General features: G+C 45.9%; 1 protein-coding gene across 3 annotated transcripts in view; it reads left to right on the forward strand.

Annotated features, from left to right (window-relative positions):
- Window positions 1-2,603: 2,603 nt before the first annotated feature.
- SREBF1 (sterol regulatory element binding transcription factor 1) overlaps window positions 2,604-27,658 on the forward strand; it is a 29,662-nt gene continuing 4,607 nt past the window's right edge. Inside the window, exons 1-19 of one of the 3 annotated variants that reach the window (XM_069734688.1) lie at window positions 2,604-3,030; window positions 9,838-10,269; window positions 10,353-10,825; window positions 10,910-11,035; window positions 12,265-12,483; window positions 12,576-12,690; window positions 12,921-13,099; window positions 13,223-13,421; window positions 13,511-13,692; window positions 13,933-14,194; window positions 14,269-14,435; window positions 14,526-14,694; window positions 14,995-15,103; window positions 15,786-15,895; window positions 16,303-16,435; window positions 16,546-16,708; window positions 17,642-17,839; window positions 17,920-18,031; window positions 23,620-24,287. In XM_069734688.1, the coding sequence (XP_069590789.1) occupies window positions 2,925-3,030; window positions 9,838-10,269; window positions 10,353-10,825; window positions 10,910-11,035; window positions 12,265-12,483; window positions 12,576-12,690; window positions 12,921-13,099; window positions 13,223-13,421; window positions 13,511-13,692; window positions 13,933-14,194; window positions 14,269-14,435; window positions 14,526-14,694; window positions 14,995-15,103; window positions 15,786-15,895; window positions 16,303-16,435; window positions 16,546-16,708; window positions 17,642-17,839; window positions 17,920-18,031; window positions 23,620-23,675 (3,510 nt within the window). In that variant the 5' untranslated portion in view covers window positions 2,604-2,924 and the 3' untranslated portion in view covers window positions 23,676-24,287. Of the gene's footprint in view, window positions 3,031-6,189; window positions 6,338-9,837; window positions 10,270-10,352; window positions 10,826-10,909; window positions 11,036-12,264; window positions 12,484-12,575; window positions 12,691-12,920; window positions 13,100-13,222; window positions 13,422-13,510; window positions 13,693-13,932; window positions 14,195-14,268; window positions 14,436-14,525; window positions 14,695-14,994; window positions 15,104-15,785; window positions 15,896-16,302; window positions 16,436-16,545; window positions 16,709-17,641; window positions 17,840-17,919; window positions 18,032-23,619; window positions 24,288-27,658 lie in introns of those variants that run through there. The other 2 variants (XM_069734687.1, XM_069734689.1) reach the window with 2 other exon arrangements.

A 27,658-nucleotide genomic window follows, 5' to 3' on the forward strand; every position in this document is an offset into this window, starting at 1 on the left:
CTTCTCTTGTGCTGCAACGAGTTTCTGGAACGCCCTGCCATGAACCATTGGACTTACTCCAATCTTCAGGACTTCTCTTGTGCTGCATTAGTTCTGTGGAACTCCCTACCATGAACCATTGAACTTTCTCTGATCTTCAGGACTTCTCTTGTGCTGCAGCGAGTCTCTGGAACGCCCTATCATGAACCATTGGACTTAATCCAATCTTCAGGACTTCTCTTGTGCTGCAACGAGTCTCTGGAACTTACTGCCGTTAGCCATTATTCTCACTTTCATCTTTTTTTTCTGTTTTGTTCTAGGAATCTCACTGCCCTGTACCATAAGACCTACCCTTGACATTGGATTTATCCTGTGCTGCACCCACTCTGTGGAACACCCTGCCCCAGAAGCTTTAAGGGCACTTCTTCCTGCTCAGGATCCATTGTTCCACACTCATTGACCCGTACCATTACTAGGCTCACTTCCATCTTCAGAACTTCTCCTGTGCTGTCCCGTTTCTGAGAAACTCACTGCTCTGGACCATTAGACCTACTCTTGACCATAGATTTCTCTCATGCTGCACCCACTCAGTGGAATTCACTGCCCTGGACTATTAGACTTACTCTTATATTCAGGGCTTCTCTTGTGCTGCACCTGTTGTGTACCTGTTCTACACTTATGCAAATTTTCAGGACTTCACTTGTGCTGGATCGAGTCTGTCCTGGACCATTAGATAATAAACAAGAAAAGAAAAGCCACTATAATGTATGCACACCACCAAAAGTTATAATAAGTCACACAAGCTTTATTGGTAACATATACAAACAATTAAAACCATACACACAAAACTCCCTCCATATACGTGTGCCCAACACTGCCCAATACACAATACTTCCATATAGTAGTGGAAAACATCAAATATGGCAGATAATCAAATAGTATACACACAAGTAATTACTGGCAAAGCCGCCCTTTCCTGATCAGCAAAAGATATATCTGTCAATAGCAAAACCCTGTCAGGCTGCAGCTTACCCACAGAAAATAGTCCTCCTGGTATATAATGAGTAGGGCACATGCAAATACGGCCAAATAATTACCCCAAATAGGAAAAAGGAACGGCTGTCACCCGTCCTGAGCATAAGAGGGGAACATGCTGCGGCAGCTAGAAGGTGATCCAGACAGAAGGCTCACAAAATATAGAGACAGTATAGCAAGAACTGGGCAGCCAGCAAGTGAAGGGCAACGGAGGGAGAGCCCTACGCGGATCTGGGTATTTATTATGATGGAATATAGGCTGAACTGGATGGACAAATGTCTTTTTTCGGCCTTACTAACTATGTTACTATGTATCGCTGTTCAAGACAGCATGTCCTGGACCATTAGACATTAATTGCCATTTTCAGGACTTCTTCAGTTTTAGACTCACTCCAATTAACTTCTGTGCTGCACCAATTATTTGGACTACTAAACTAACTTCATAATTAGACCTTATCCTTTGCTGCACTCGTTCTGTGTTACTCCCTCCAGGAACCTAGACACACTCGCATCTCTAGGACTTCTCCTGTGCTGCACCAATTTTATAGACCGGTAGATTAACTTATTTCCTTAGGACTTCTCCTGTGCTGCACCAATTTTATAGACCGGTAGATTAACTTATTTCCTTAGGACTTCTCCTGTGCTGCACCAATTTTATAGACCGGTAGATTAACTTATTTCCTTAGGACTTCTCCTGTGCTGCACCAATTTTATAGACCGGTAGATTAACTTATTTCCTTAGGACTTCTCCTGTGCTGCACCAATTTTATAGACCGGTAGATTAACTTATTTCCTTAGGACTTCTCCTGTGCTGCACCAATTTTATAGACCAGTAGATTAACTTATTTCCTTAGGACTTCTCCTGTGCTGCACCAATTTTATAGACTGGTAGATTCTTTCCTTAGGACTTCTCTTGCGCTTCACCCATTCTGTGGCACTCTTTGCCCTGGACCATCAGACTTGCTTCTAACATTCACATTTTCCAGGTACAGATGATATTGGGGTTTTTTTTAATTTAGTGATGAACGCAACATATTATTACTCCGTTTTATGGACTCATGATCTGTTTATCTGGCATTTCACATCAACTATGTGAAATAAGAAAAATGTCTTTGATTGCCCAATTTCACATCATTGAATTAAATCAGTGGGCAAAGCTGTGTTTTTTTTTTTTTTTCCGGGTCAAGTGCCATTCTTTGTAGCATCATCATAGCTACAGGCAGTAAAGTCTGGCATCTGATGGTCCAGAAAGTCTAATAATCTGGTGTGTGCCAAAAATAGCCATATAGTGAATTACAGTGCGAGTTTAGGGGGCTCCAAAATGTCCCTTTTTTGGCCCTGGGCAATAATTGGAGGCCCTGCTGAGATTTTGCATTGGACCAATGATCTTCAACGTGCGTCACTGCTTATAGGGCTTCGATTTTTGCCCACATTTCGAGACTCGTATTGATGGTGAAATAAAAAAGGAACATATATATGTATGTATGTATATATGTATATAATATGTTTCTATTGGCCTCTTGCAATGTGAGGGTTAACCAGCTGCCTGAACCTGCTGTATAAAGCCTCAGCTTTCAGTGCAGGGTGGTGGGGGCAGTCCAGGATATTATGGGAGGAAGGAGGCTGGCCCTGAATATGGGGGGAGGTGGCTGGGTGCAGGGGTGTACTGGGCAGAGCCTGCACATTTCAGGCGCCTCCTACTTGCTTCTGTTAGCTTCAAGCAGCTACAGTTTGCCTGAACTTCCTTGGTGCTTGTAGGCAATATGGGGGGGCTTTTATATTAGACCCCCCACATTTACCTGTGACTTGTCAATTGCAAAGACTTCTATGGGAATAATGCCCGTGCCTGGTAGCGGAGAAAAATCCTAAGGACCTTTCCTAGAAGAAGAATCAGAACACAAAGTCTGGAGATGGACAGCATTGTGTTTGACGAGAGCTCCTTGGACCACCTGGACCCCTCTCTGTCCCTACATGAGAGCAGTGAGATTGACACCGCCTTGCTGAGCGACATAGATGGTAGGTGACCTGCGGGGTGCCGGGGGCAAGCGTCATTGACAGGTGGCAACCGAGAGAGCGGAGTGCGGTGGCATCGTCTGGTCTCTTGTTGTATTCTTTACCAGGTTGACCGACGCGTTTTGGCCATTTGCTATTTTAGCCGCACAACCTTCTCTTCCTATCCCAAATATCGCCTTAATTTCTATCGACTTCTATGGAGGGCAACCGTGGATTGGTTAACGGTAAATTTGCACGTTTCGCCACGCATTGTAGCGCTAACGCGTTTCAGGGCACGACAAAAGTGTTGCTACCTGGGCTCATCACGACGACCACAGAGGGAAAAACTAATTGTACATTCATTCACTTGTAGTTCGCTGCGCGGGCATTTCTGGGACTTTTACGTCCATGGAAAAATGGAGGGTCAGAGGTTTCTGGGGCAAAGGGTGTATTTCTGGTTGTTTCATAGGTTCTCCATGTGCGTCTTGTCTATGTGGATTCCTGATAGCTTCCTAGGGTTGCTGGCTGCGCTTCCACCCTTTTCATTACGTCACGTAGGGTTACTGTCGGTCACTGTTCTAGTGCTGAGCTGTTTGTCAGCAGCGCTGTGTGCGCAGCCGCTGGGGGGCCACGAAACAGTGGGGGTCTTAGTGATTCCCCTATAATGATCAATTATTCATATTTTTATTTAATCTTCCACGGAGAACAGTCAAGGGAAATGTTAATTTCTGTGCCCCCCCCCCCCCCCCTTCCCTATACTGTAGCGTCGGAATAATCTCATTTTGATATAAATTGAATATTAAGACACCTTACATTTTGGGGTCATTTCCCATTAAATCACATATTTCCTGCCCACGGGGGAAACAATTGGCGTAGCTATAATTCCTCAGGTCTAATACACCGATAGAAGGCTCTCTATCAAGGCAAATGCCTGGAAAAAAGAAATAAGCAAAATGGGGGCTGTCATGGCGGAAGGCTGTCCGCCCTCATTCACCTGTGTTCCCTGTACATGTACCCTCCGTGACACACCCCGTTTCGCTCTTCACCGAATTCACGTGGCCCGGTTCCAATATAACCAAATTTGATCGGACGTCGCCAGTCGTATGGTGGCTCCATTAATTAGCGTAAATAGCGATCTGGTGAATTATTAGAGATTTTTGGAAATATATCCGCTATATCTATATAGATCTGACAGACTCGGCACGAGGGAGCTAAATGGAGCCCTATAGATGTCACACATAGTATTTAGAGGGGGTGGGAACATATTTTGGGGGCTAATTTGAAAGAGATATACTAAGAAAATTGTGTTTTTTTTCAAACAATTCTGTGGTAAAATGTTATCTAGGTTCACATTGCGTTAGCAGCAGCCCGTTCAGCACATACTTTTGAATGATTTTTGTTTGTTATTTGCATTTTTTTGAGGAAAGCTGGGTGACAGTCAATATGGCCGCCAAGTCACCTTTAGGAAAGCTTGAGTGACGGCGCATGTGAGAACCATGTTCATGGATCCGCGATCAATGCTTTTTTTTTTATATTCTCAGCCTAATACGGGTCGTTTATAGCTGGTTTGTGCTGATTCGGGAGGTTTTGGCCACACAAAGCCCCCATGTTTATCTCAGGTACACACCACAAAGGCTGTGCCCAGCACGCCCCCCAAACCAGAACCTTCCAGAGGGGCTTTATCTGGCTGTGGGATTGTAAACATGGCTTATGTGGAAAGTCCAGAGAAGCAAAAGTGCCAAGGTATGGCGGTACGATTATCGCCCCTTTGGGTCTCGGTGAAAAATCGGAATCATGGACCCCCAACTGTCAAGTGACTTTGGTCCTTATATGTGAAGGAGAAGCCCTCGATCATTGGACTAGGGGGTCCCCAGAAAGGACAAAAGGGGGTGAGTAGAAAAAAAAAATTCAAACTGGCTGAGAATGAACGGTTTGGTTCCATTAACTTTTTTTAAAAATGTCTTTTCGGTTGATAGCGTTCTGTATCACTTTCTGTGAAAATTGGGTCATGACTAATATGGCGGCCCCTGTTGTTACCCCCGATTTTGCCTCCTGCCCCAATTTCATAACTTCCTAGTCGGTTCACCCTGTACAATCTCTGTCCCATATAGTCAAAATAAATATTTTGCAGCTCAAAAGGTGGAAAGCAAATATCAGGGCCCCGTCGACCACAGCGGGGTCAGACTAGTAGAGTGAGTGGGCGCTGACCTCCGCTTCTCTAAATATTGCGCTATATACCTATGGTGGAGAGCTGGATTTTGTCATTTAAAGGGATACTTCCCATTTGGTAGAGAGTCCACCGCAACCAAATATTAGACTCTGCGGTATTAAATTCTTGTGCCGCGCCGTCGGATACAGCCAGTGGCAAGTATTGCAACGTAGGAAAGTATAGTTGGAAGGTAGGGAATGTTCTAGGCGAATATATAAACTTGCATATATTGTTAAGCAGATCTCTTAGATCTGATGAAGCCGGTATACTTACAATGAAAAAAAACAATCCATATTAGAATGGCTGTTGTGGATTTCATTGCGGATTTCACCCTTCTCCATTTCTAAGCGTTGAGTCGGGTTGAAACCCGAAATAAAAAAAACACTTCGTGCTTTCATTTTAATGGAAAGGTTAAAATTGATTTTGAAAAAAAAACAAACAATTGTTTGTATTGTACTGGAAATGGATGAAGATTCCACGTTGTGTGAACTAGGCCTACACTATATATTATAAGACTATAATAGTAAGTACACCTGTCTCATCCGGTTTTCAGAGATTGGTCTAATACCGCTTCTGGTGACAGATCCGTTTTGTACGCTATAGCACTCAGGAATTTGGCGTTGTAAGCCAATCTCGTAATGTCGGTGACACCGCGCAACCGCGTGGCCTTTTCTTGCGCAATTCTTGTATGTAGGTGACTTGTAGGGATGTGTACAACGCGGCCGCCTGTGAATGTCCTATAGTAACCCTGCACTCCGCTGAACGCTAGTAACCTTGAGAGACTAGGCTGGTTCCTCCTCAGGCAGTGGCCAGCCTGAGCTGCTGCTTCCATCTTTCGCTGATTGGCCCTCCACAGTCACCTCATCTCACAGCTCTGATTCAGTCTCCTTTCCCCATCAACTCCATCCACAAGAGGTGGAGCCGCTTCATGAAGAGGAGGGTGTGGGAAAATTAAAAAAAAAGCAATAGTCAAATGCTCAGGACTCCTCCACACAGACCTGCACTTACTACAGGTGGAGCAGCATTTAGTGAAGCATCTCTTAGGGGTCTGCAAAGGGCAAACTTGGGGAGCCCGGCTCTTCCCGCTTCTCCAGCGTGTGCCCATGGAGTGCACTTTTGAAGGTACAAAATAGTCTAGAAAGTCTTTTTGGAAGTTTTACATTTAAGAAAAAAAACTAGACCTACCATAATATGTAAAAATATATATCATTTTGCTTATACAAACATGTCAATGAGGTAAAGATTTATTATTATACTTTATCTTAGGATAACAATAATAATAAATAATATTTATATAGCGTCAACATATTCCGCAGCGCTTTACAGTTTAGGATGTGCTTTATGCTTATTATAGAGTCATTTATACTCCATTTTATTCCAAGGCTACTTTATATAACATATACATGGATGGAAATATTATATGTGTCATCAACGTACATAGTTCTGACCTGGATACAAGGACTTGGAGAGGTAGTAGTCGCACATGGTCACCTGCTACAGTGGGTGCAGAGGTAGTAGTCACACATGATCACCGGCTACAGTGGGTGCAGAGGTAGTAGTCGCACATGGTCACCTGCTACAGTGGGTGCAGAGGTAGTAGTCACACATGGTCACCTGCTACAGTGGGTGCAGAGGTAGTAGTCACACATGATCACCGGCTACAGTGGGTGCAGAGGTAGTAGTCGCACATGGTCACCTGCTACAGTGGGTGCAGAGGTAGTAGTCGCACATGGTCACCTGCTACAGTGGGTGCAGAGGTAGTAGTCACACATGATCACCGGCTACAGTGGGTGCAGAGGTAGTAGTCACACATGATCACCGGCTACAGTGGGTGCAGAGGTAGTAGTCGCACATGGTCACCTGCTACAGTGGGTGCAGAGGTAGTAGTCACACATGATCACCGGCTACAGTGGGTGCAGAGGTAGTAGTCGCACATGGTCACCTGCTACAGTGGGTGCAGAGGTAGTAGTCACACATGGTCAGTGGGTGCAGAGGTAGTAGTCACACATGGTCACCGGCTACAGTGGGTGCAGAGATAGTAGTCACACATGGTCACTGGCTACAGTGGGTGCAGAGATAGTAGTCACACATGGTCACTGGCTACAGTGGGTGCAGAGGTAGTAGTCGCACATGGTCACCTGCTACAGTGGGTGCAGAGGTAGTAGTCACACATGGTCAGTGGGTGCAGAGGTAGTAGTCACACATGGTCACCGGCTACAGTGGGTGCAGAGATAGTAGTCACACATGATCACCGGCCACATTGGGTGCAGAGATAGTAGTCACACATGATCACTGGCTACAGTGGGTGCAGAGGTAGTAGTCACACATGGTCACCGGCTACAGTGGGTGCAGAGATAGTAGTCACACATGATCACCGGCCACATTGGGTGCAGAGATAGTAGTCACACATGATCACTGGCTACAGTGGGTGCAGAGGTAGTAGTCGCACATGGTCACCTGCTACAGTGGGTGCAGAGGTAGTAGTCACACATGATCACCGGCTACAGTGGGTGCAGAGGTAGTAGTCACACATGATCACCGGCTACAGTGGGTGCAGAGGTAGTAGTCGCACATGGTCACCTGCTACAGTGGGTGCAGAGGTAGTAGTCACACATGATCACCGGCTACAGTGGGTGCAGAGGTAGTAGTCGCACATGGTCACCTGCTACAGTGGGTGCAGAGGTAGTAGTCACACATGGTCAGTGGGTGCAGAGGTAGTAGTCACACATGGTCACCGGCTACAGTGGGTGCAGAGATAGTAGTCACACATGGTCACTGGCTACAGTGGGTGCAGAGATAGTAGTCACACATGGTCACTGGCTACAGTGGGTGCAGAGGTAGTAGTCGCACATGGTCACCTGCTACAGTGGGTGCAGAGGTAGTAGTCACACATGGTCAGTGGGTGCAGAGGTAGTAGTCACACATGGTCACCGGCTACAGTGGGTGCAGAGATAGTAGTCACACATGATCACCGGCCACATTGGGTGCAGAGATAGTAGTCACACATGATCACTGGCTACAGTGGGTGCAGAGGTAGTAGTCACACATGGTCACCGGCTACAGTGGGTGCAGAGGTAGTAGTCACACATGGTCACCTGCTACAGTGGGTGCAGAGGTAGTAGTCACACATGGTCACCTGCTACAGTGGGTGCAGAGGTAGTAGTCACACATGGTCACCTGCTACAGTGGGTGCAGAGGTAGTAGTCACACATGGTCACTGGCTACAGTGGGTGCAGAGATAGTAGTCACACATGATCACCGGCTACAGTGGGTGCAGAGATAGTAGTCACACATGATCACCGGCTACAGTGGGTGCAGAGGTAGTAGTCACACATGGTCAGTGGGTGCAGAGGTAGTAGTCACACATGGTCACCGGCTACAGTGGGTGCAGAGATAGTAGTCACACATGATCACCAGTTTCAGTGGGTGCAGAGGTAGTAGTCGCACCCAAACCCCGGCTTCAGTGGGTGCAGAGTACTTGTACCCAATATTGCCTCATGGTAGTTGGGGTTCCTCCTACAGATTTTTCTATAGAGCCCCAGAACTTCAGGGTTCTGCCTCTTCCTGGATATAAAGTAAAAGAAGGCTGACAGCACTCACTCACATAGGGCGCACGTTCCACGTCCAGGGAACCCTTCCCGGATATTGTAACAGCTTCAAGGTAAAGGGACAGTGCTCCAGTCGGGTGTTTAAGGTCCAAAAATCTTTATTCCAGCCATGATAAAAAGGAAAACAGCAACGTTTCGACCGTACAATCGGTCTTTTTCAAGCGCTTGAAAAAGACCAATTGTACGGTCGAAACGTTGCTGTTTTCCTTTTTATCATGGCTGGAATAAAGATTTTTGGACCTTAAACACCCGACTGGAGCGCTATCCCTTTACCTTGAAGCTCTTCCTGGATATAAGAGATTTTATTGACTTGATCCTATCGTAAAAGATATTTGGCCTCCACATATGATACGTAATCTATACACATTTTATAATCCCCTCTTCCTCTCTGGAGAAACGCAGTCCCTCTCCTGACAATAACACCACAAACAGACAGGTTAGTTTGTTTTCATAGCAACCAATCAGATTCCAGTTCTCATTTTCAAATTGCTTGTTTGGAAATGAAAGCTGTGATCTGATTGGTTGCTATGGGTAGCTACTCTAGTAGTCTGGTTTGGGTTTTGACACAAGGCCGCAATGTTTTATTATAGTGATATTATGGGTGTAACGTCTTTTAATTTGGCATCCGGTTGTCCAGAATTACTGAATTATTTCAGGATAGGGAATGACATAGACAGTAGATATCAGTGGATCCTGTCTAAACCAATAGGGTCCAATACCCCTGATGTTTCTCATCAGGCGAAACAAGGGTCCGACAGTTGTTGTAGGATCCTTGTTGTTTTTGGGTGGGAGGTCATATATTTTTATGATAAGCTGTTCCAGAGATGTTTGTGACTTGTTTATCTTCCATTTATTAATATAACATGATTGCAAGGCATGCAAACCTCCATCTTTATGGTAACATAGGTCACATGGTCATGTCCGTGACCAGGATAAGGCCACATGGCCAGTGCTTTTCCTATCCTACTATATGGAATCTGCCGTCAATTCATGCATGTCTATTTTTCTCTCTAGATATGCTACAGCTCATCCACAATCAAGACAATGACTTCTCCGGATTTTTTGATAGTCCCTTTGGGCCGGCCAGTACTCCTAGCCAGGCCAGTGCCCCTAATGTGGACCTTGCTGGCGGCGCAGCACTCAGCTCCCTGGAGGGATTACTGGCGGCGCCCACAACCTCAACCCCCATGAAATTGTTCCCTCATTCAGTACCCAGTTTCCAAAGTCCGTGTAGTGCGCCCCAACCGCAGGACAATCTCGCACAGCAGCTGAATCTTGGGGTACAGAGTTTGGCGAAGGATGAGCCCATGCAGACCTGCCCCTCTACACCTCACTCTCAGAGCAAAGTGCAAGCGGCAGCGGTGCCACAGCCAATGCAGGGTATGACATTCGGGAAGAACTTGGTGCAGCCTCAGTATAACACTCAGCCGGTGACTGGATACGCAGGTAATCATGGCTATAGCCCGCTGCAGGAAAAAATGAGATCAATGAGGCTTTCTCCATAATTGATAAAGCGTTTAATTTTGCAGCAGCGCAAAGTGCTCCGTCTCAGCCGCCGCTGCAGAACACCCCAGGCCAGTCACTCCAGAACAGCTTGGGCCAGCCGCTGCAGAACACCTTGGGCCAGCTGCTACAGAACACCTCTGGCCAGCCGCTCCAGAACAACTCGGGCCAGCCCCTGCAGAACACCTTGGGCCAGCTGCTACAGAACACCTCGGGTCAGCCACTGCAGAACACCTCTGGCCTGCCGCTGCAGAACACCTCGGGCCAGCCGCTGCAGACTGTTGCCAGTCAATCCTTGCAAAGTGTTGTAAGCCAGCCTCTTCAGACTGTGGTGACCCAGGCTCCGGTCCTGCAGACTGTGGCAGCCCAACCACTGCAGACGCACTGTACGCCCCATATCACGCAGCCCCTCACCATCCACACCCAGAGTCTATCTCCCCAATTCCTGACCACCACCGCCAGTACGGCTTCCATAACCTCACAAATCCAGCAGGTTCCAGTAAGTGAGTCTTCTCATCCCCCATTCTCCCATTCACGGTGGTCCGACAGTGCATATTATTACTAATATGACTTCTTTTGACAGGTTCTCCTTCAGCCTCATTTTATCAAAGCCGAGTCTCTGCTGCTTACTGCTGTGAAGACGGACACAACGGGGTTGAAATCCACACCGACCACCACCACCATACAGACCACCCCACTGCAAATGCCGGTGCGTGGCGCAGTCCCCCCAGAGTCCCTGTCTGCATGTAAAAACATCCACTCAAACAAAATTCATGTAGATTAACACAATAAGAATTAGACTGGGAGGAGGGGGATGCAGCTGCAGGTACAGCTGTAAAGATGGAGGAAAACTCCACTTTTTTTTTTTTTTTTTACCGCTTCTTTAAATGTGTACTCTGGAAATAAAGAAAAAATACATACCGTAATTATAAATATATTCCTAAATACCATATAATTAGCAGATCAAAACCAGGCAAAGGCCAAGTTACATGTTCAGTATTTGGTCAGTATTTTACATTAGTATTTGCAAACCAAAACCAGGAGTGGAACATTCAGAGGACACCGATAATAGAAACCCGTCACCACCTCTGCATTTATCACCCACTCTTGGGTTTGGATTACAAATACTGATGTAAAATACTGACCAAATACTGAATGTGTGACCGTGGCCCTAGATTGTTAGGACCGGATCCTGTGAGCACTGCTGCTGTGACCCATACCTGTCACGGCATATCACATGTTCTGCAGGTCACACCAACTCTAGGGTATGTTCACACTTAGCTCTTTTTATGCGGGTTTTTTTTTTTGACTGCATGAAAAACGCAGAAGAAATTCCCCCCCCCCCCTTTTTTTTTTTTTGTACACATATTTGTTCTTTTTTATGCATATTTTCGGTCATGTTCCTATGTGCTGCTTTTTTCCCCACTGCGTTTTTCTGCAAGTGTTCTCACCAAAATCCGCAATAACAATCTGCTCTGATTATTGCCTATTTGCTTTGCTTTTTTATGTGTGTGCTAGTGATGCAAATTTGACACCGTGTTTTTTGTTGTTGTTTTTTTTTTAATGTGGAGACAATGGGATTTTGCACTTAAAAACACAGCTGAGTTTTTTACATGCATTTTTTTCAGGCTCCTCATAGAAGCCTATAAGGAAAAACACAAAAAAAAATGCACAATTCTGTGGCGTCTTTCAACTAATAATGGGCACGGAAAATGCATAAAAAATGTTATGTGTGAACAAGCCATTGCTGCTGATCCCTCCGTGTCATCCGTTTGCAGTGCACGGACCCACATACAGCAGCCTATGTCTCTGCTCCATATTACACTGGGTGGGAGAGGAGGTAGGGGTATAAATTAAATAAATTGTATCAATAAATTAGTAGATGGGACTGGGGTACGCAAGACCCTCATTTATTTATTGATGCTTTCCTTACTTTAGGCTCTGGTGAGCGGTGGGACCATTCTAGCCACCGTGCCGGTGATGATGGACACCGACAAGCTGCCGATCAACCGTTTAAATGCCAACGGCAGGATGGCCATGCTGAACGGCAAGGGGGAGAAACGTACCGCGCACAATGCCATTGAAAAGCGCTACAGGTCTTCAATCAATGACAAAATCATCGAACTCAAAGATCTTGTGTCAGGAACAGAGGCGAAGGTACATGACAACCCCCCCCAAAAAAATTCAGTTTGGTTGTTCTGGACTTTAAATTTTGGAGTTTTTCACTTTTTTGCCTTTTCATGTTACAGCTGAATAAGTCGGCCATTTTGAAGAAGGCCATCGACTACATTCGTTATTTGCAGCAAAGCAACGTAAAGCTGAAACAGGAGAACATGATGCTGAAAATGGCCGCACAGAAAAACAGTAAGGAAGACTTCATTTTATATGACAGTCCGTTATTATGGATGGTTCGTTCGTACGTACGGTCAGCCATTTATTTATTTTTTTAATGGGTGTGTTCACAAATCTGAGGAGGGGGATGCAGCTGCAGATCCTTTGTGGCACAGCGTGCTATGAGAGGGGAGGAAGGGAGGCTCTTCATTGGTTTCATAGGTAATTGCCGTTGCGGTAAAACCTTTCTTGCTCCATTGCAGATACTTTAAAAGATCTTGTTGCCGGCACTGGGGTTAATATTGGTGGAATGAAAGCGGAAATGATGGACGTCCTAACACCACCTCCGTCAGACGTAGGGTCCCCATCGCACACCGGCAGCCCCCTGTCTCAGTGTAACAGTGACTCGGAGCCAGACAGTCCCTTCTGCGATGAAGCCAAGGTGATCGCCCGAGTTCCCCAAAATAATAATAGGGGTGGAAGGGTAGATCTGATGTTTGGGGTGTAACTGTATGGGGTGCACCTGACATCATCTCATCGGTTCATTATACATTTCATTCTTCAGGTACAAGTCAAGGAAGAGACGCCCTCTCCTCCCGGTACCGGCATGCTGGATCGCTCCCGTATGGCTCTCTGCGTTTTCGTCTTCCTCTGCCTCTCCTTCAATCCCTTGTCCTTCCTGATGGGAGGATCCAGCAATTCGGAGGCCTCTGGAAGTCCCACTTATCATGGTGGTGGAAGAAGTATGTTGGGAGTAAGCGCAGGTAAGTTCTGAAGAGTTTGGCGCTTGGCCTCGATTACCGCCGCGGGATGGTCGATTACTCTGTATGTGATTTATTTGCTCTGCTCGCAGAGACGTCCTCATGGTTGAGCTGGTTTAACCCTTCTGCTCTCCTCTGGCCCATAAACCTCATCATTGTCCTGGCCGTGTTCATCCGACTTTTCATCTACGGCGAGCCCGTCACCCGTCTGCACTCCGACTCTTCGGTCATGTTCTGGTGTCATCGGAAACAAGCTGACGTCGATCTGTCTCGGGTACGATGAACCTGGCGTAAAAATCTGCAGGTTTTCTTATCGAATCCGTTTCCAACCATTATCATTTTCCAGATCTCTGCTTTCTGTTAGTGAATGGAAAAGCCTTAGCAGATCATGTCATGTCTGACTCATTACTGGAGGAGGCTTGTATTCATTGACAGCAAGCAGAAATGTTACAAAAATAAACAGGAATTTCCATGCTGAAAAGAAAAAACATATTTTGGTTTCTCCTTCTTCCAGGGTGACTTTGCTCAGGCCTCGCTCCATCTGTGGAAAGCCCTAAAAGCTCTAGGGAGACCCCTCCCCACCTCCAACTTCGATCTTGTCTGCAGCCTCACATGGAGCATCATCCGCTACGTATTGCAGCGACTTTGGGTGGGCCGCTGGCTGGCAGGACGGGCTGGGGGCTTCCGCAGAGACCATCAGTTAAAAGATGACGTACGTAAAAGCTGCAGGGAGGCCGCCCTTGTGTACCATCGCTTGCACCAGCTGCACATGACAGGTATATGGGGTGGTCTACATGGGTGCACGGCTATTAATGGGGGTCATGTTGAATCATCCTGTGTTCTCTAAAAGGGAAGCATGCGGGTGGTCACCTCTCGGCGATCAATATGGCCCTCAGCGCTGTCAATCTAGCGGACTGTGCGGGGAACACCCTCTCGGTGGCGACGCTGGCAGAGATCTACGTGGGCGCCGCATTGAGAGTTAAAGCAAGTGTGCACCGGCGTTTCCATTTCTTAGCGGTAAGGAGGCCAAAATCATATAGGGGTACATACTTGTCGGGTGCATTGCTGTCCACTGGGGTCTAATCACGTCTCCCCGTCTCTTCCCAGCGCTTCTTCCTCTGCAGTGCCCGCCAGGTGTGCTTGGCGCAGAGCGTGACCATCCCACCCGCCATGCAGTGGCTGTGCCATCCTCTAGGACATCGCTTTTTTGTAGATGGAGACTGGAGTGTCAGGAGCTCCCCGCGGGACACGACGTACAGCACAGCGGGCAGTGCCGGTGCGCACATTTACATTTCTCTTTAGCTATAAATCGATGACTGCAACCCCATTTTTAAGATCAGAGATAACAAGTCTGCGCACATCTTAGTAGGACTATGCAGTGAGTTTTATTCACTGCCTGCAAGCAGAGATCTGGTGAGGGATTGATAGGCTATGCAGTACTAGAAAGACCCCTGGTTCAGAAGCGAGGCGTGCATGCTAGCTGATGCTTTTACTGAAGCAGCGGGATACTTTTAGCCTTGTTTTTGGGGAGGATTTGCTCTAATTTGTGTTTTTTTTTTTTTATTGGTGCTGGCAGTGGACCCTCTCGCTCAGGTGACTCAGGCTTTCCGTGAACATCTCCTGGAGAAAGCGCTGTATTGTGTAGCCCAGCCGGAACAAAGCAAACCGCTGACGGAAGGCGAGGGGTGAGTCCATTGAACTGCTCCAAAAAGTGCAAAACTAAAGATGAATCAGTCCGGAAGGATAAGGAGAGAGGAATTGTCTGTGACCACCGTTCTCTTTTTGGGTGGTTATCTTGTTGTTCCTCTCATGTTCTTACTTTTATTTGCACCAAAGCAGGTAAAATCGATTAATAATCGCTTGGGCTGTACCTCTATAAATATATCCTTTACAAAGTTATGACTTTTACCTTATTTTGCTTCCTCTTCCCCAAATACCATGCTGCAGTGCTTTTCATTCTCCTTTAGAAGCTGCCTCTAACTGCTGCTCAGCAAGATACATACACTTCATTTACACAGTCGCTGTAGGGTACTTTCCTTCTCTCAGTACAGGGATTGGGTCGAAGGGAATTTCAGAGAGGAAAAGTCTTATACCACAACTGTTTGTACTGAGTGGTCAGATCTTGCTGAGCAGCAGAGCAGCTAAAAGCAGCTTCTAAAGGAGCATTAACTGGTTATTGATACAACACTGCAATTTGGTTTTTGGGAGAAAATGAAGCAAAATAAGATAATGAGGTATACTAGAAAAATTAATTTGATATACGGTATATACATTTTTTTATTTTTATTCCCTGCAGTGTATATATCCTCCATTGTCATATTTCTTACACATAGCCACTTGCATTGATTTTACTTCCCGTCTTTGCAGCGAGTTCTCAGATGCGCTGGAATATCTACAGCTTCTGAATGGTTGCTCAGATGCCGCGGCCGTCACCAATCACACCTTCTCCATCAGTTCCAGTATGGCGGCTGTCACAGGTGAGCTCAGGGCATATAAAATAACGGTTCGGTAAGGCTGCATTCACACGTTGCAGCAAAAAAAAAAAACACTCGTTTTACTGCAATTGTGGCAAAAAAAACTGCACTACGGATGCAACGTGTGAACACAGCCTAAAGAGGAGGTCAAACTATGCTTTCAAATTGCTTAATAAGAGAAGCTGACAGAATCGTGTGCCGCCATACTTATGTGTTTCAGTGTATTGTACCAGGAATCGTCAAGTTACAAATTCAAGTCCCCTTATGTGACTAGAAAAAAATGGCAAAAATATTTAAAAAAAATAACACAAAACATAAGTTTGATATTACCCTACTTTCCAATTTGTCGCTTAAATTGTCGCATAGAATTTAATATTTTTTTTTAATGAATTCATTATTTTCCGGCACAGGGACAGATCCAGTGGCTAAGTGGTGGGCTTCCATAATTATCGTGGCTATTAACTGGCTGCAAGGAGATGATGAGGCAGCGCAGAGGTTGTACCCGGTGGTGGAGTACATCCCGAAACCACTTCATAGCTCAGAGTGAGTGTTAGAGGTTAAAACCAAAATATTCCCTATAGATTTGTGTTGTCCACAATGACGCGCGTCGGGGTCTTGCTCTCCATCACACATATGTCTGCTTTCCTCTATAGGAACATGTTGCCCAGAGCTGCGCTGTACACGTTCAGAGCGGTTCGGACGCTGTTTGGGAAGCAGGACAGCACGCAGGTCAGCCTGGGCCAGTGTGAGAAGGCCAGCAGCTACCTCAGAGACAGTCTGAACGCCAGTCCTTCCAGCAACGCCAATGTGGATAAGGTGAGCGGGCGAAACCTTCACAGATGCACGACTCCGAGCGGGTGCAGGGGCCGCCCATCGCTGCGGCTGTGGTGCATTGTAGTTGCATTGCATTTTCTATGCTCTATGTGCAATGTATCTGCAGTGCAATACAGAGGCAGCGCCTGACCTCCGACCCCTGAACCCTCAACCCTGACTGTGACTGACCGCGCCGGTGATGTAAATGGTCACTACCGAGCCTGGGATAAAGACACACTTGTGCCTTAGTTTACTTACTATCAATGTCCGGTTTGTTACGATCTTTCCCTCCCTTTTTCTGGGGGGTTGGGCAGGGGTCCGCTGTGTGCTTCCGTTTATGGTAGCCACACCAGGGGGGAGTATGGGTATGGGGGCTCTTTTCAGCACATTTCAAGCATTCATCTTTGTTCGTATTACTTTATGATATTTGATATGAGATTAGATGTTATTGTATTGGTCATGGAATAAAGTTTATTGAAAATGTTCATCAATGCTCTATTTTGTCCTCCTTGTATTATTATATACCGCCATATAGACTGTACTTATATACCGCCATATAGACTGTACTTATATACCGCATTATCGCCATATAGACTGTACTTATATACCGCATTACCGCCATATAGACTGTACTTATATACCGCATTACCGCCATATAGACTGTACTTATATACCGCATTATCGCCATATAGACTGTACTTATATACCGCATTACCGCCATATAGACTGTACTCATATACCGCATTATAGACTATACTTACTGTATATACCGCATTACCGCCATATAGATTATACTTCTATACTGTGTGCCGCTATCCACCTACTCTCTGATGTCGCCTCTCTGGACCCCAGTCCTCCTTGGCAGACGGGTGATTGCTGGGTCGCTGTCTTGTGGTTTTTTTCTTACAGACCTGGTTTCCCTCTTTCTCGCCGCAGGCGGTGCAGTTCCTCATGTGCGACCTTCTCCTGGTGACCAGGACCAATATCTGGCAGCAGCAGCAACAGCTACAGACCTCTACGGGGCAGCAGCCGGGTCACACACACCCCGCGTCCCCCCAGGAGCTCCGGGGGTTCCAGCTGGATCTGAGCAGTTTACGGAGATTAGCACAATCCTTCCGGCCCGCCATGCGCAGGGTGAGTGCCCCGTGATCAGCGCCATCATTGGTCCCGTTCACTGTCCTGGGAGACGTCTTTTAAATCTTAGCTCTCCTTAGGTCTTTCTTCATGAAGCCACAGCTCGGCTCATGGCTGGCGCCAGTCCAACCAGGACGCATCAGCTGCTGGACCGGAGCCTTCGTAGGAGGGTAGCTCCATCCAGTAAAGAAGGTAGGTCATCCTCTTTATGTGGACCCTAAGCTTGTGGCATCGGGGGCAGCAGTGGCATTGGTGTCCATTGGTTGAGAGCCATGTCACGCTGACGCCACCGGAGCGCTACTGTATAAAAAAAAGTGGTGCAATCTATGACAACCAATCAGATATTTGATTGCCTATTGATGCCTGATTGGTTGACGTCAGCCCCTTTATGTTTCAGTTGCGCCATTATTTTTTATACTTCCTCCTGATTAACCCTTCCTGACTTGACCAATGAGTAGCTGTGCCACGGACCCATGTACTGAAAGGGTTAATGAGCAAGACCATAAAGATGCATGATAACAGAGAGGCAATGCAGATCAATTATCTCTTTGGAAATTGAAACATTTAAAGGGGAAGGTTTTTTTTTTTTGGAGGGAGTAGGGGGTCTTAAATGTTTCCTAGCGGAGGATAATCTGTGCAGTAACCCAGCTTGATGACTTGTAGTGCATGGGCATTAACCCGAAAAACTAATGGTGGTGGGCTGCTGCTCGTTGTGGATATGGTGGCAGCCATGTTTTTAAAGAGCGCTGAACCCATTATTATGCCAGTAAATTAATCTATAATTAAAGCATGAATGCAATCAGTACTGTGGAACTATTTCATTGAACCGTGATGCTTTGTAGCAAGACTCGGTACTGGAACGTCTCTACATCTCTGAACTCGGACACTTCCGCTCCACCCGCCATTAGCCTGTAGAATTGATGTCAGCAGTTTGACCGAAATGTAAACTGAAAGGGATTTCACTGGGGAAATTGAAAGGTTGTGAACCACCTCCCATCAGACCTGCACACTCATGAACCACCTCCCATCAGACCTGCACACTCATGAACCACGTCCCATCAGACATGCACACTCATGAACCACCTCCCATCAGACCTGCACACTCATGAACCACCTCCCATCAGACATGCACACTCATGAACCACCTCCCATCAGACCTGCACACTCATGAACCACCTCCCATCAGACCTGCACACTCATGAACCACCTCCCATCAGACATGCACACTCATGAACCACCTCCCATCAGACCTGCACACTCATGAACCACCTCCCATCAGACCTGCACACTCATGAACCACCTCCCATCAGACCTGCACACTCATGAACCACCTCCCATCAGACATGCACACTCATGAACCACCTCCCATCAGACATGCACACTCATGAACCACCTCCCATCAGACCCGCACACTCATGAACCACCTCCCATCAGACCCGCACACTCATGAACCACCTCCCATCAGACCTGCACACTCATGAACCACCTCCCATCAGACATGCACACTCATGAACCACCTCCCATCAGACATGCACACTCATGAACCACCTCCCATCAGACATGCACACTCATGAACCACCTCCCATCAGACATGCACACTCATGAACCACCTCCCATCAGACATGCACACTCATGAACCACCTCCCATCAGACATGCACACTCATGAACCACCTCCCATCAGACCTGCACTCATGAACCACCTCCCATCAGACCTGCACTCATGAACCACCTCCCATCAGACATGCACACTCATGAACCACCTCCCATCAGACCTGCACACTAATGAACCACCTCCCATCAGACATGCACACTCATGAACCACCTCCCATCAGACATGCACACTCATGAACCACCTCCCATCAGACCTGCACTCATGAACCACCTCCCATCAGACATGCACACTCATGAACCACCTCCCATCAGACATGCACACTCATGAACCACCTCCCATCAGACATGCGCACTCACCTCGGCCGAGCGTGCATAGAGGAGAGAAAGCAGCTGCCAGACTCCTCAGCTTATCTCCAAGGAGAACAAAAGAATCGGACATGCTGAAAGCAAAGCTGCCTGATCCTTCTCTGTCCCTCTCTGAAATAGCTGGGTCTGGCTGACATTAAAAGGGGTATTTCCATCTCGTAAATTAATTTATTGATTTATTTATTGATCGAAGGGAGATTCATGCTGCCTAAATTACAGGCTCCGTTATTGCTTTCACTCCCAGTGCTCAGAGGAAACATCCTTTGAAAAAATGGGTGAGGACCATCTTGTGTCTCAGGTGACTAATCTATGGCAGGTCCCCATCGGCTTTTCCCTGCTTCGCTACCCCAGACTGTGGCATCTCTCCCTATCAACCTAGAGTCACGAGACAGGAAAACATTCTCCTGAAAAAGGACGTACTGATCGGTGTAAGGAGCTGGCTCCGATCAGTGCTGCGAACCCACTAAATGCTGCTGTCAATCTCAAGCTCAAGTCGTGCCATCGTCACCCCTCTCTGAGGCAATCCCTGCTGAAGGGTTCCCGTCACTGCCATCATCTGTGAAATTCAGCTACAGGCCTGGCTTCATAGCAGATCATGGTGGTATATTGCACAAGCGATCAAACACAGGTTGCCTAACAGACAATCCCCGCATGTGTTGCAGCCGTCGAACAGATGCGAGACAGGCAGGCGCTGGTGACTCGAAAATATTTCTCAAGTACACCAAAGTCACTCGATTAGCAACCGAGCATGCTGAGATAACACCTTATCCGAGCACGTTCGCTCATCACTACTTCAAGTGTATAAAATACGTCTAAAATATAAAGTGAAAAAAAAAATATTTAAAAAAAAATAAAAATATACAGCTCTAGCAAAAAATTAAGAGACCACTGCAAAATGTTCAGTTTGTCTGATTTTTCTCTTTATAGGTATATTTTTGAGTAAAATGTAAATTGTTCTTTTATTCAATAAGCTACTGACAACATGTCTCCGAAGTTCCGAGCAATACATGAAATGCTAGGAAAATGAAATGCTAGGTGAAATCCCAAGAAACAATGAAAACCCTATATTAAGGGTCACCAATCTAACCCAAGAAGAGGTGCGAAACCGGCTAAATAAGATTAAAATAGATAAATCTCCGGGTCCGGATGGCATACACCCACGAGTACTAAGAGAACTAAGTAATGTAATAGATAAACCATTATTTCTTATTTTTAGGGACTCTATAGCGACAGGGTCTGTTCCGCAGGATTGGCGCATAGCAAATGTGGTGCCAATATTCAAAAAGGGCTCTAAAAGTGAACCTGGAAATTATAGGCCAGTAAGTCTAACCTCTATTGTTGGTAAAATATTTGAAGGGTTTCTGAGGGATGTTATTCTGGATTATCTCAATGAGAATAACTGTTTAACTCCATATCAGCATGGGTTTATGAGAAATCGCTCCTGTCAAACCAATCTAATCAGTTTTTATGAAGAGGTAAGCTATAGACTGGACCACGGTGAGTCATTGGACGTGGTATATCTCGATTTTTCCAAAGCGTTTGATACCGTGCCGCACAAGAGGTTGGTACACAAAATGAGAATGCTTGGTCTGGGGGAAAATGTGTGTAAATGGGTTAGTAACTGGCTTAGTGATAGAAAGCAGAGGGTGGTTATAAATGGTATAGTCTCTAACTGGGTCGCTGTGACCAGTGGGGTACCGCAGGGGTCAGTATTGGGACCTGTTCTCTTCAACATATTCATTAATGATCTGGTAGAAGGTTTACACAGTAAAATATCGATATTTGCAGATGATACAAAACTATGTAAAGCAGTTAATACAAGAGAAGATAGTATTCTGCTACAGATGGATCTGGATAAGTTGGAAACTTGGGCTGAAAGGTGGCAGATGAGGTTTAACAATGATAAATGTAAGGTTATACACATGGGAAGAGGGAATCAATATCACCATTACACACTGAACGGGAAACCACTGGGTAAATCTGACAGGGAGAAGGACTTGGGGATCCTAGTTAATGATAAACTTACCTGGAGCAGCCAGTGCCAGGCAGCAGCTGCCAAGGCAAACAGGATCATGGGGTGCATTAAAAGAGGTCTGGATACACATGATGAGAGCATTATACTGCCTCTGTACAAATCCCTAGTTAGACCGCACATGGAGTACTGTGTCCAGTTTTGGGCACCGGTGCTCAGGAAGGATATAATGGAACTAGAGAGAGTACAAAGGAGGGCAACAAAATTAATAAAGGGGATGGGAGAACTACAATACCCAGATAGATTAGCGAAATTAGGATTATTTAGTCTAGAAAAAAGACGACTGAGGGGCGATCTAATAACCATGTATAAGTATATAAGGGGACAATACAAATATCTCGCTGAGGATCTGTTTATACCAAGGAAGGTGACGGGCACAAGGGGGCATTCTTTGCGTCTGGAGGAGAGAAGGTTTTTCCACCAACATAGAAGAGGATTCTTTACTGTTAGGGCAGTGAGAATCTGGAATTGCTTGCCTGAGGAGGTGGTGATGGCGAACTCAGTCGAGGGGTTCAAGAGAGGCCTGGATGTCTTCCTGGAGCAGAACAATATTGTATCATACAATTATTAGGTTCTGTAGAAGGACGTAGATCTGGGGATTTATTATGATGGAATATAGGCTGAACTGGATGGACAAATGTCTTTTTTCGGCCTTACTAACTATGTTACTATGTTACATTTTGTGTTTATTTTCTGAAAATAAGAAATGGTCAAAATAACAAAAAAATGCATGAATAAAAATCATGGTTATTCCACAAAATATTGATTTCTAAACTCTTCTTGAGTTAAAAACATTATTATTGTTGTTTCTAAATGATTATGAACTTTTTTTTTTGCTATATTCGAGGTCTGCAAGCAATGGATTTTTTTTGCTATTTTGACCGTTTCTCATTTTCAGAAAATAAATACAAAATGTATTGCTCGGAACTTCGGAGACATGTTGTCAGCAGTTTATAAGAATAAAAGAACAATTTACATTTTACTCAAAAATATACCTATAAAGAGAAGAATCAGACAAACTGAACATTTCGCAGTGGTCTCTTAATTTTTGCCAGAGCTGTATATTTTTTTGAGAAATAATTCAAACTCTCTTCCATCTTTAATAACAACTAAAAAAAAAAAAAAATCATATTTGGTATCGCCACATCTGTAAAAGTCTGATCTATCAAAATATAAAATGAATTAACCCATACAGTAAACAACGTAAAGACATCAAAACTCCAGAGTTTCCGATTTTCCGTTTTCTCGCAAAATATGCAATAAAAATTAATCAAAACATCTGGAGTGCCTTAACATAGTAAAATAAATAAATGCGTCATTTCGCCACGCAAAAAAAAACCAAACCCCCACACATGCCACAAATGTAGAGTAGCTAAAGATTCTGGCAATGTTGAGATGAGGAGACCACCTCTTCAGTGGGGGGATCATTGATGGCATATCCCATTGGTATACCATTGAGCAGCCATTTTCCGACTTTCAAGGTAATTTAACATGACGAACATATGGAATAGTGTGTAAGGGGTCCCCTCTCGATTACAAGCGCACACACGGGGGTCCATAGTAGGAAACTTGAAGCCACATCATGGGTTTTGCATTTCGGCCTCATGAGAAAGTGAATGACTGCTCCATTTCTCCATGGATACTGATTGGATCCATTATTGGGTGGGCTTTCCCCATGTGTATGGTGGGCAGTGCATGTGCGCGGTACTGGTGATGGGGCAGATGTATGCGGTGCAGTTAATACTGAAGCTACTTCTCTTTCATTTACAGATTTAGCGCGGCTTGTCACCTGCAGCGTGACCCTCCCGACCCTGCCCTGTCAGTAAATGTCCGCGCACGTGGCGGGGGTCCTACAATTCTGCCCTTTGTGGTGTGGCGAACATGTGGGTGCACAGAGAGAGGCGTCCGTGCAGGAAGTCGACACGGAAGGGACTTTTTTTTTTTTTTTTTTTTTTTAGAAGAGAAACACTTAATGCAAAATCTTCAGTTTTTATGGTTTTTCTTTTTTTATTTTTAATATGTTGGGCTGCAATGCAAACCCCTCCCCCCCCCCAAGAAAAAAAAGCAAACCCCAGAAAATAACGGGAGAGATTGAACCGACTCGCTGAGCGGCCATTTTCCCGTCACAAAACCGGAGTGGGCGGAGCATGACAAAGATTAAACTGATAATCAGGGTCAGGCTCCGCCCCCTCCAGGTCCTACGCTGTGGATCAGTTTAGCCCGAAGCGTCCCTTTAAGTTTTTTTTTTGTTTGTTTTTCTCCCTGGCTATTTAATGTTGTCATTTGGACCTGAAGAAGAGGCGATCGTCCAAGCTCAGAAGTTTTTTCACATTCTTACTTTGTGTTTAATGGAGGCAGACGCCATGTTAGAGTGCGTGTAAATATATATTATATATCTGGAGTTTGACCTTTTTATTAAATAATTTTCAAATGAAGAATTGACTGCAGCTGCCTCTCTGTGATTATGACTCTGAAAGAAATATTCTAATATATATGTATACTGTATGTATACATAATTTCCGGTGAGGGTTTAGGTGTTGCCCATAGCAACCAATCACATCACTGCTTTCATTTTCCAGTCTGTACCAATGAAATAACAGCTGATAGCTGATTGGTCCATAGTTATCAATCAGCAACGATTTTTTTAGCACAGAATAGAAAATGAAAGTTGAACTCTGGTTGCCATGGACAACGAGGCCTATCGTGTGACAGAAAAAGCAAATAAACACTAGTTATTCTATAATAAAGTGTGGATTGACGTGGGCTGTACCCTTACGCCCCTGACGAGCCCACCACCACGAAATCCGCGTGTCTTACAAGTGTATTTTGATGCAGATTTTTACCATTCATAATTCTCTAATAATATCCACATCTAAGACATCTGGATTTTGCGCCCGAGTCTGTCAGAAGTGTGAAGTGATTGCCTCCTGGGGGAATTCACACTCATTTTCCAAAATACAGTTTTTATCAAGATCCCTTATTGATGGAAATATTTAGCCGCATAAATTTGAAAGTTATTACTCACTTTAAGCCACGGAATTATGTGGCGGGAACCACGGACGCATGTGGTTCCCGCAGTGTAAAAGCCCAACCGTGCTATTTACTTCCAGGGAAATCATAATTGTCTGTTACACTGAATAACACCTGTCTTGTAAGGCGCTAACATGTAGTAAAATTATGGCACTGACACTGGGGGTACAGGATAATGACACTGACTCGGGGTACAGGATAATACGGACACTCGGGGTACAGGATAATGACACTGACTCGGGGTACAGGATAATACGGACACTCGGGGTACAGGATAATGACACTGACACTCGGGGTACAGGATAATACGGACACTTGGGGTACAGGATAATGACACTGACTCGGGGTACAGGATAATGACACTGACACTCAGGGTACAGGATAATGACACTGAAAATTGGGGTACATGATAATGACACTGACACTCGGAGTACAGGATAATGACACTGACACTCGGGGTACAGGATAATGACACTGACACTGGGGGTACAGGATAATGACGCTGACACTCGGGGTACAGGATAATGACACTGACACTCGGGGTACAGGATAATGACACTGACACTCGGGGTACAGGATAATGACGCTGACACTCGGGGTACAGGATAATGACAATGGGGGTACTGATATTTGGGGTACAGGATAATGGCGGTGACACTTGGGGTACAGGATAATGACACTGAAAATTGGGGTACATGATAATGACGATGACACTCGGGGTACAGGATAATGACACTGATACTAGGAGTACAGGATAATGACGCTGACACTCGGGGTACAGGATGACAATGGGGGTACTGATATTTGGGGTACAGGATAATGGCGGTGACACTTGGGGTACAGAATAATGACACTGACACTTGGGGTACATGATAATGACACTGACACTCGGGGTACAGGATAATGACGGTGACACTCGGGGTACAGGATAATGACGGTGACACTCGGGGTACAGAATAATGACACTGACACTTGGGGTACAGAATAATGACACTGACACTCGGGGTACAGGATAATGACGGTGACACTCGGGGTACAGGATAATGACGGTGACACTCGGGGTACAGGATAATGACACTGACACTCGGGGTACAGGATAATGACACTGATACTAGGGGTACAGGATAATGACGATGACACTTGGGGTACAGGATAATGACACTGACACTCGGGGTACAGGATAATGACGGTGACACTCGGGGTACAGGATAATGACACTGACACTCGGTGTACAGGATAATGACACTGACACTCGGGGTACAGGATAATGACACTGACACTCGGGGTACAGGATAATGACACTGACACTGGGGGTACAGGATAATGACAGACACTCGGGGTACAGGATAATGTCACTGACACTCGGGGTACAGGATAATGACACTGACACTGGGGGTACAGGATAATGACAGACACTCTGGGTACAGGATAATGACGCTGACACTCGGGGTGCAGGATAATGACACTGACACTCGGGGTACAGGATAATGACACTGACACTCGGGGTACAGGATGACGGTGAGACTTGGGGTACAGGATAATGACACTGACACTCGGGGTACAGGATAATGACACTGACACTCGGGGTACAGGATAATGACACTGACACTCGGGGTACAGGATGACGGTGAGACTTGGGGTACAGGATAATGACACTGACACTCTGGGTACAGGATAATGACACTGACACTCGGGGTACAGGATAATGACACTCGGGGTACAGGATAATGACACTCGGGGTACAGGATAATGACACTCGGGGTACAGGATAATGACACACACTTGGGGTACAGGATAATGACACTGACACTCGGGGTACAGGATAATGACACTGACATTCGGGGTACAGGATAATGACACTGACACTCGGGGTACAGGATAATGACGATGACATTTGGGGTACAGGATAATGACGATGACACTCGGGGTACAGGATAATGACACTGACACTCGGGGTACAGGATGACGGTGAGACTTGGGGTACAGGATAATGACAGACACTCGGGGTACAGGATAATGTCACTGACACTCGGGGTGCAGGATAATGACACTGACACTCGGGGTGCAGGATAATGACACTGACACTCGGGGTACAGGATGACGGTGAGACTTGGGGTACAGGATAATGATGGTGGCACTTGGGGTACAGGATGACGGTGAGACTTGGGGTACAGGATAATGACAGACACTCGGGGTACAGGATAATGTCACTGACACTCGGGGTACAGGATGACGGTGAGACTTGGGGTACAGGATAATGACAGACACTCGGGGTACAGGATAATGTCACTGACACTCGGGGTACAGGATAATGACGCTGACACTCGGGGTACAGGATAATGACACTCGGGGTACAGGATAATGACGCTGACACTCGGGGTGCAGGATAATGACGCTGACACTCGGGGTACAGGATAATGACGCTGACACTCGGGGTGCAGGATAATGTCACTGACACTCGGGGTGCAGGATAATGACACTGACACTCGGGGTGCAGGATAATGACACTGACACTCGGGGTACAGGATAATGACACTCGGGTACAGGATAATGACAATGGGGTACTGATATTTGGGGTACAGGATAATGACACTGACACTCGGGGTACAGGATAATGACACTGACACTCGGGGTACAGGATGATGACGCTGACACTCGGGGTACAGAATAATGACACTCGGGGTGCAGGATAATGACACTCGGGGTACAGGATAATGACACTAACACTCGGGGTACAGAATAATGACTCGGGGTACAGGATAATGACACTCGGGGTACA

The sequence above is a fragment of the Ranitomeya imitator genome, chromosome 7, assembly GCF_032444005.1.
Source record: "Ranitomeya imitator isolate aRanImi1 chromosome 7, aRanImi1.pri, whole genome shotgun sequence".
NCBI lineage: Eukaryota > Metazoa > Chordata > Amphibia > Anura > Dendrobatidae > Ranitomeya > Ranitomeya imitator.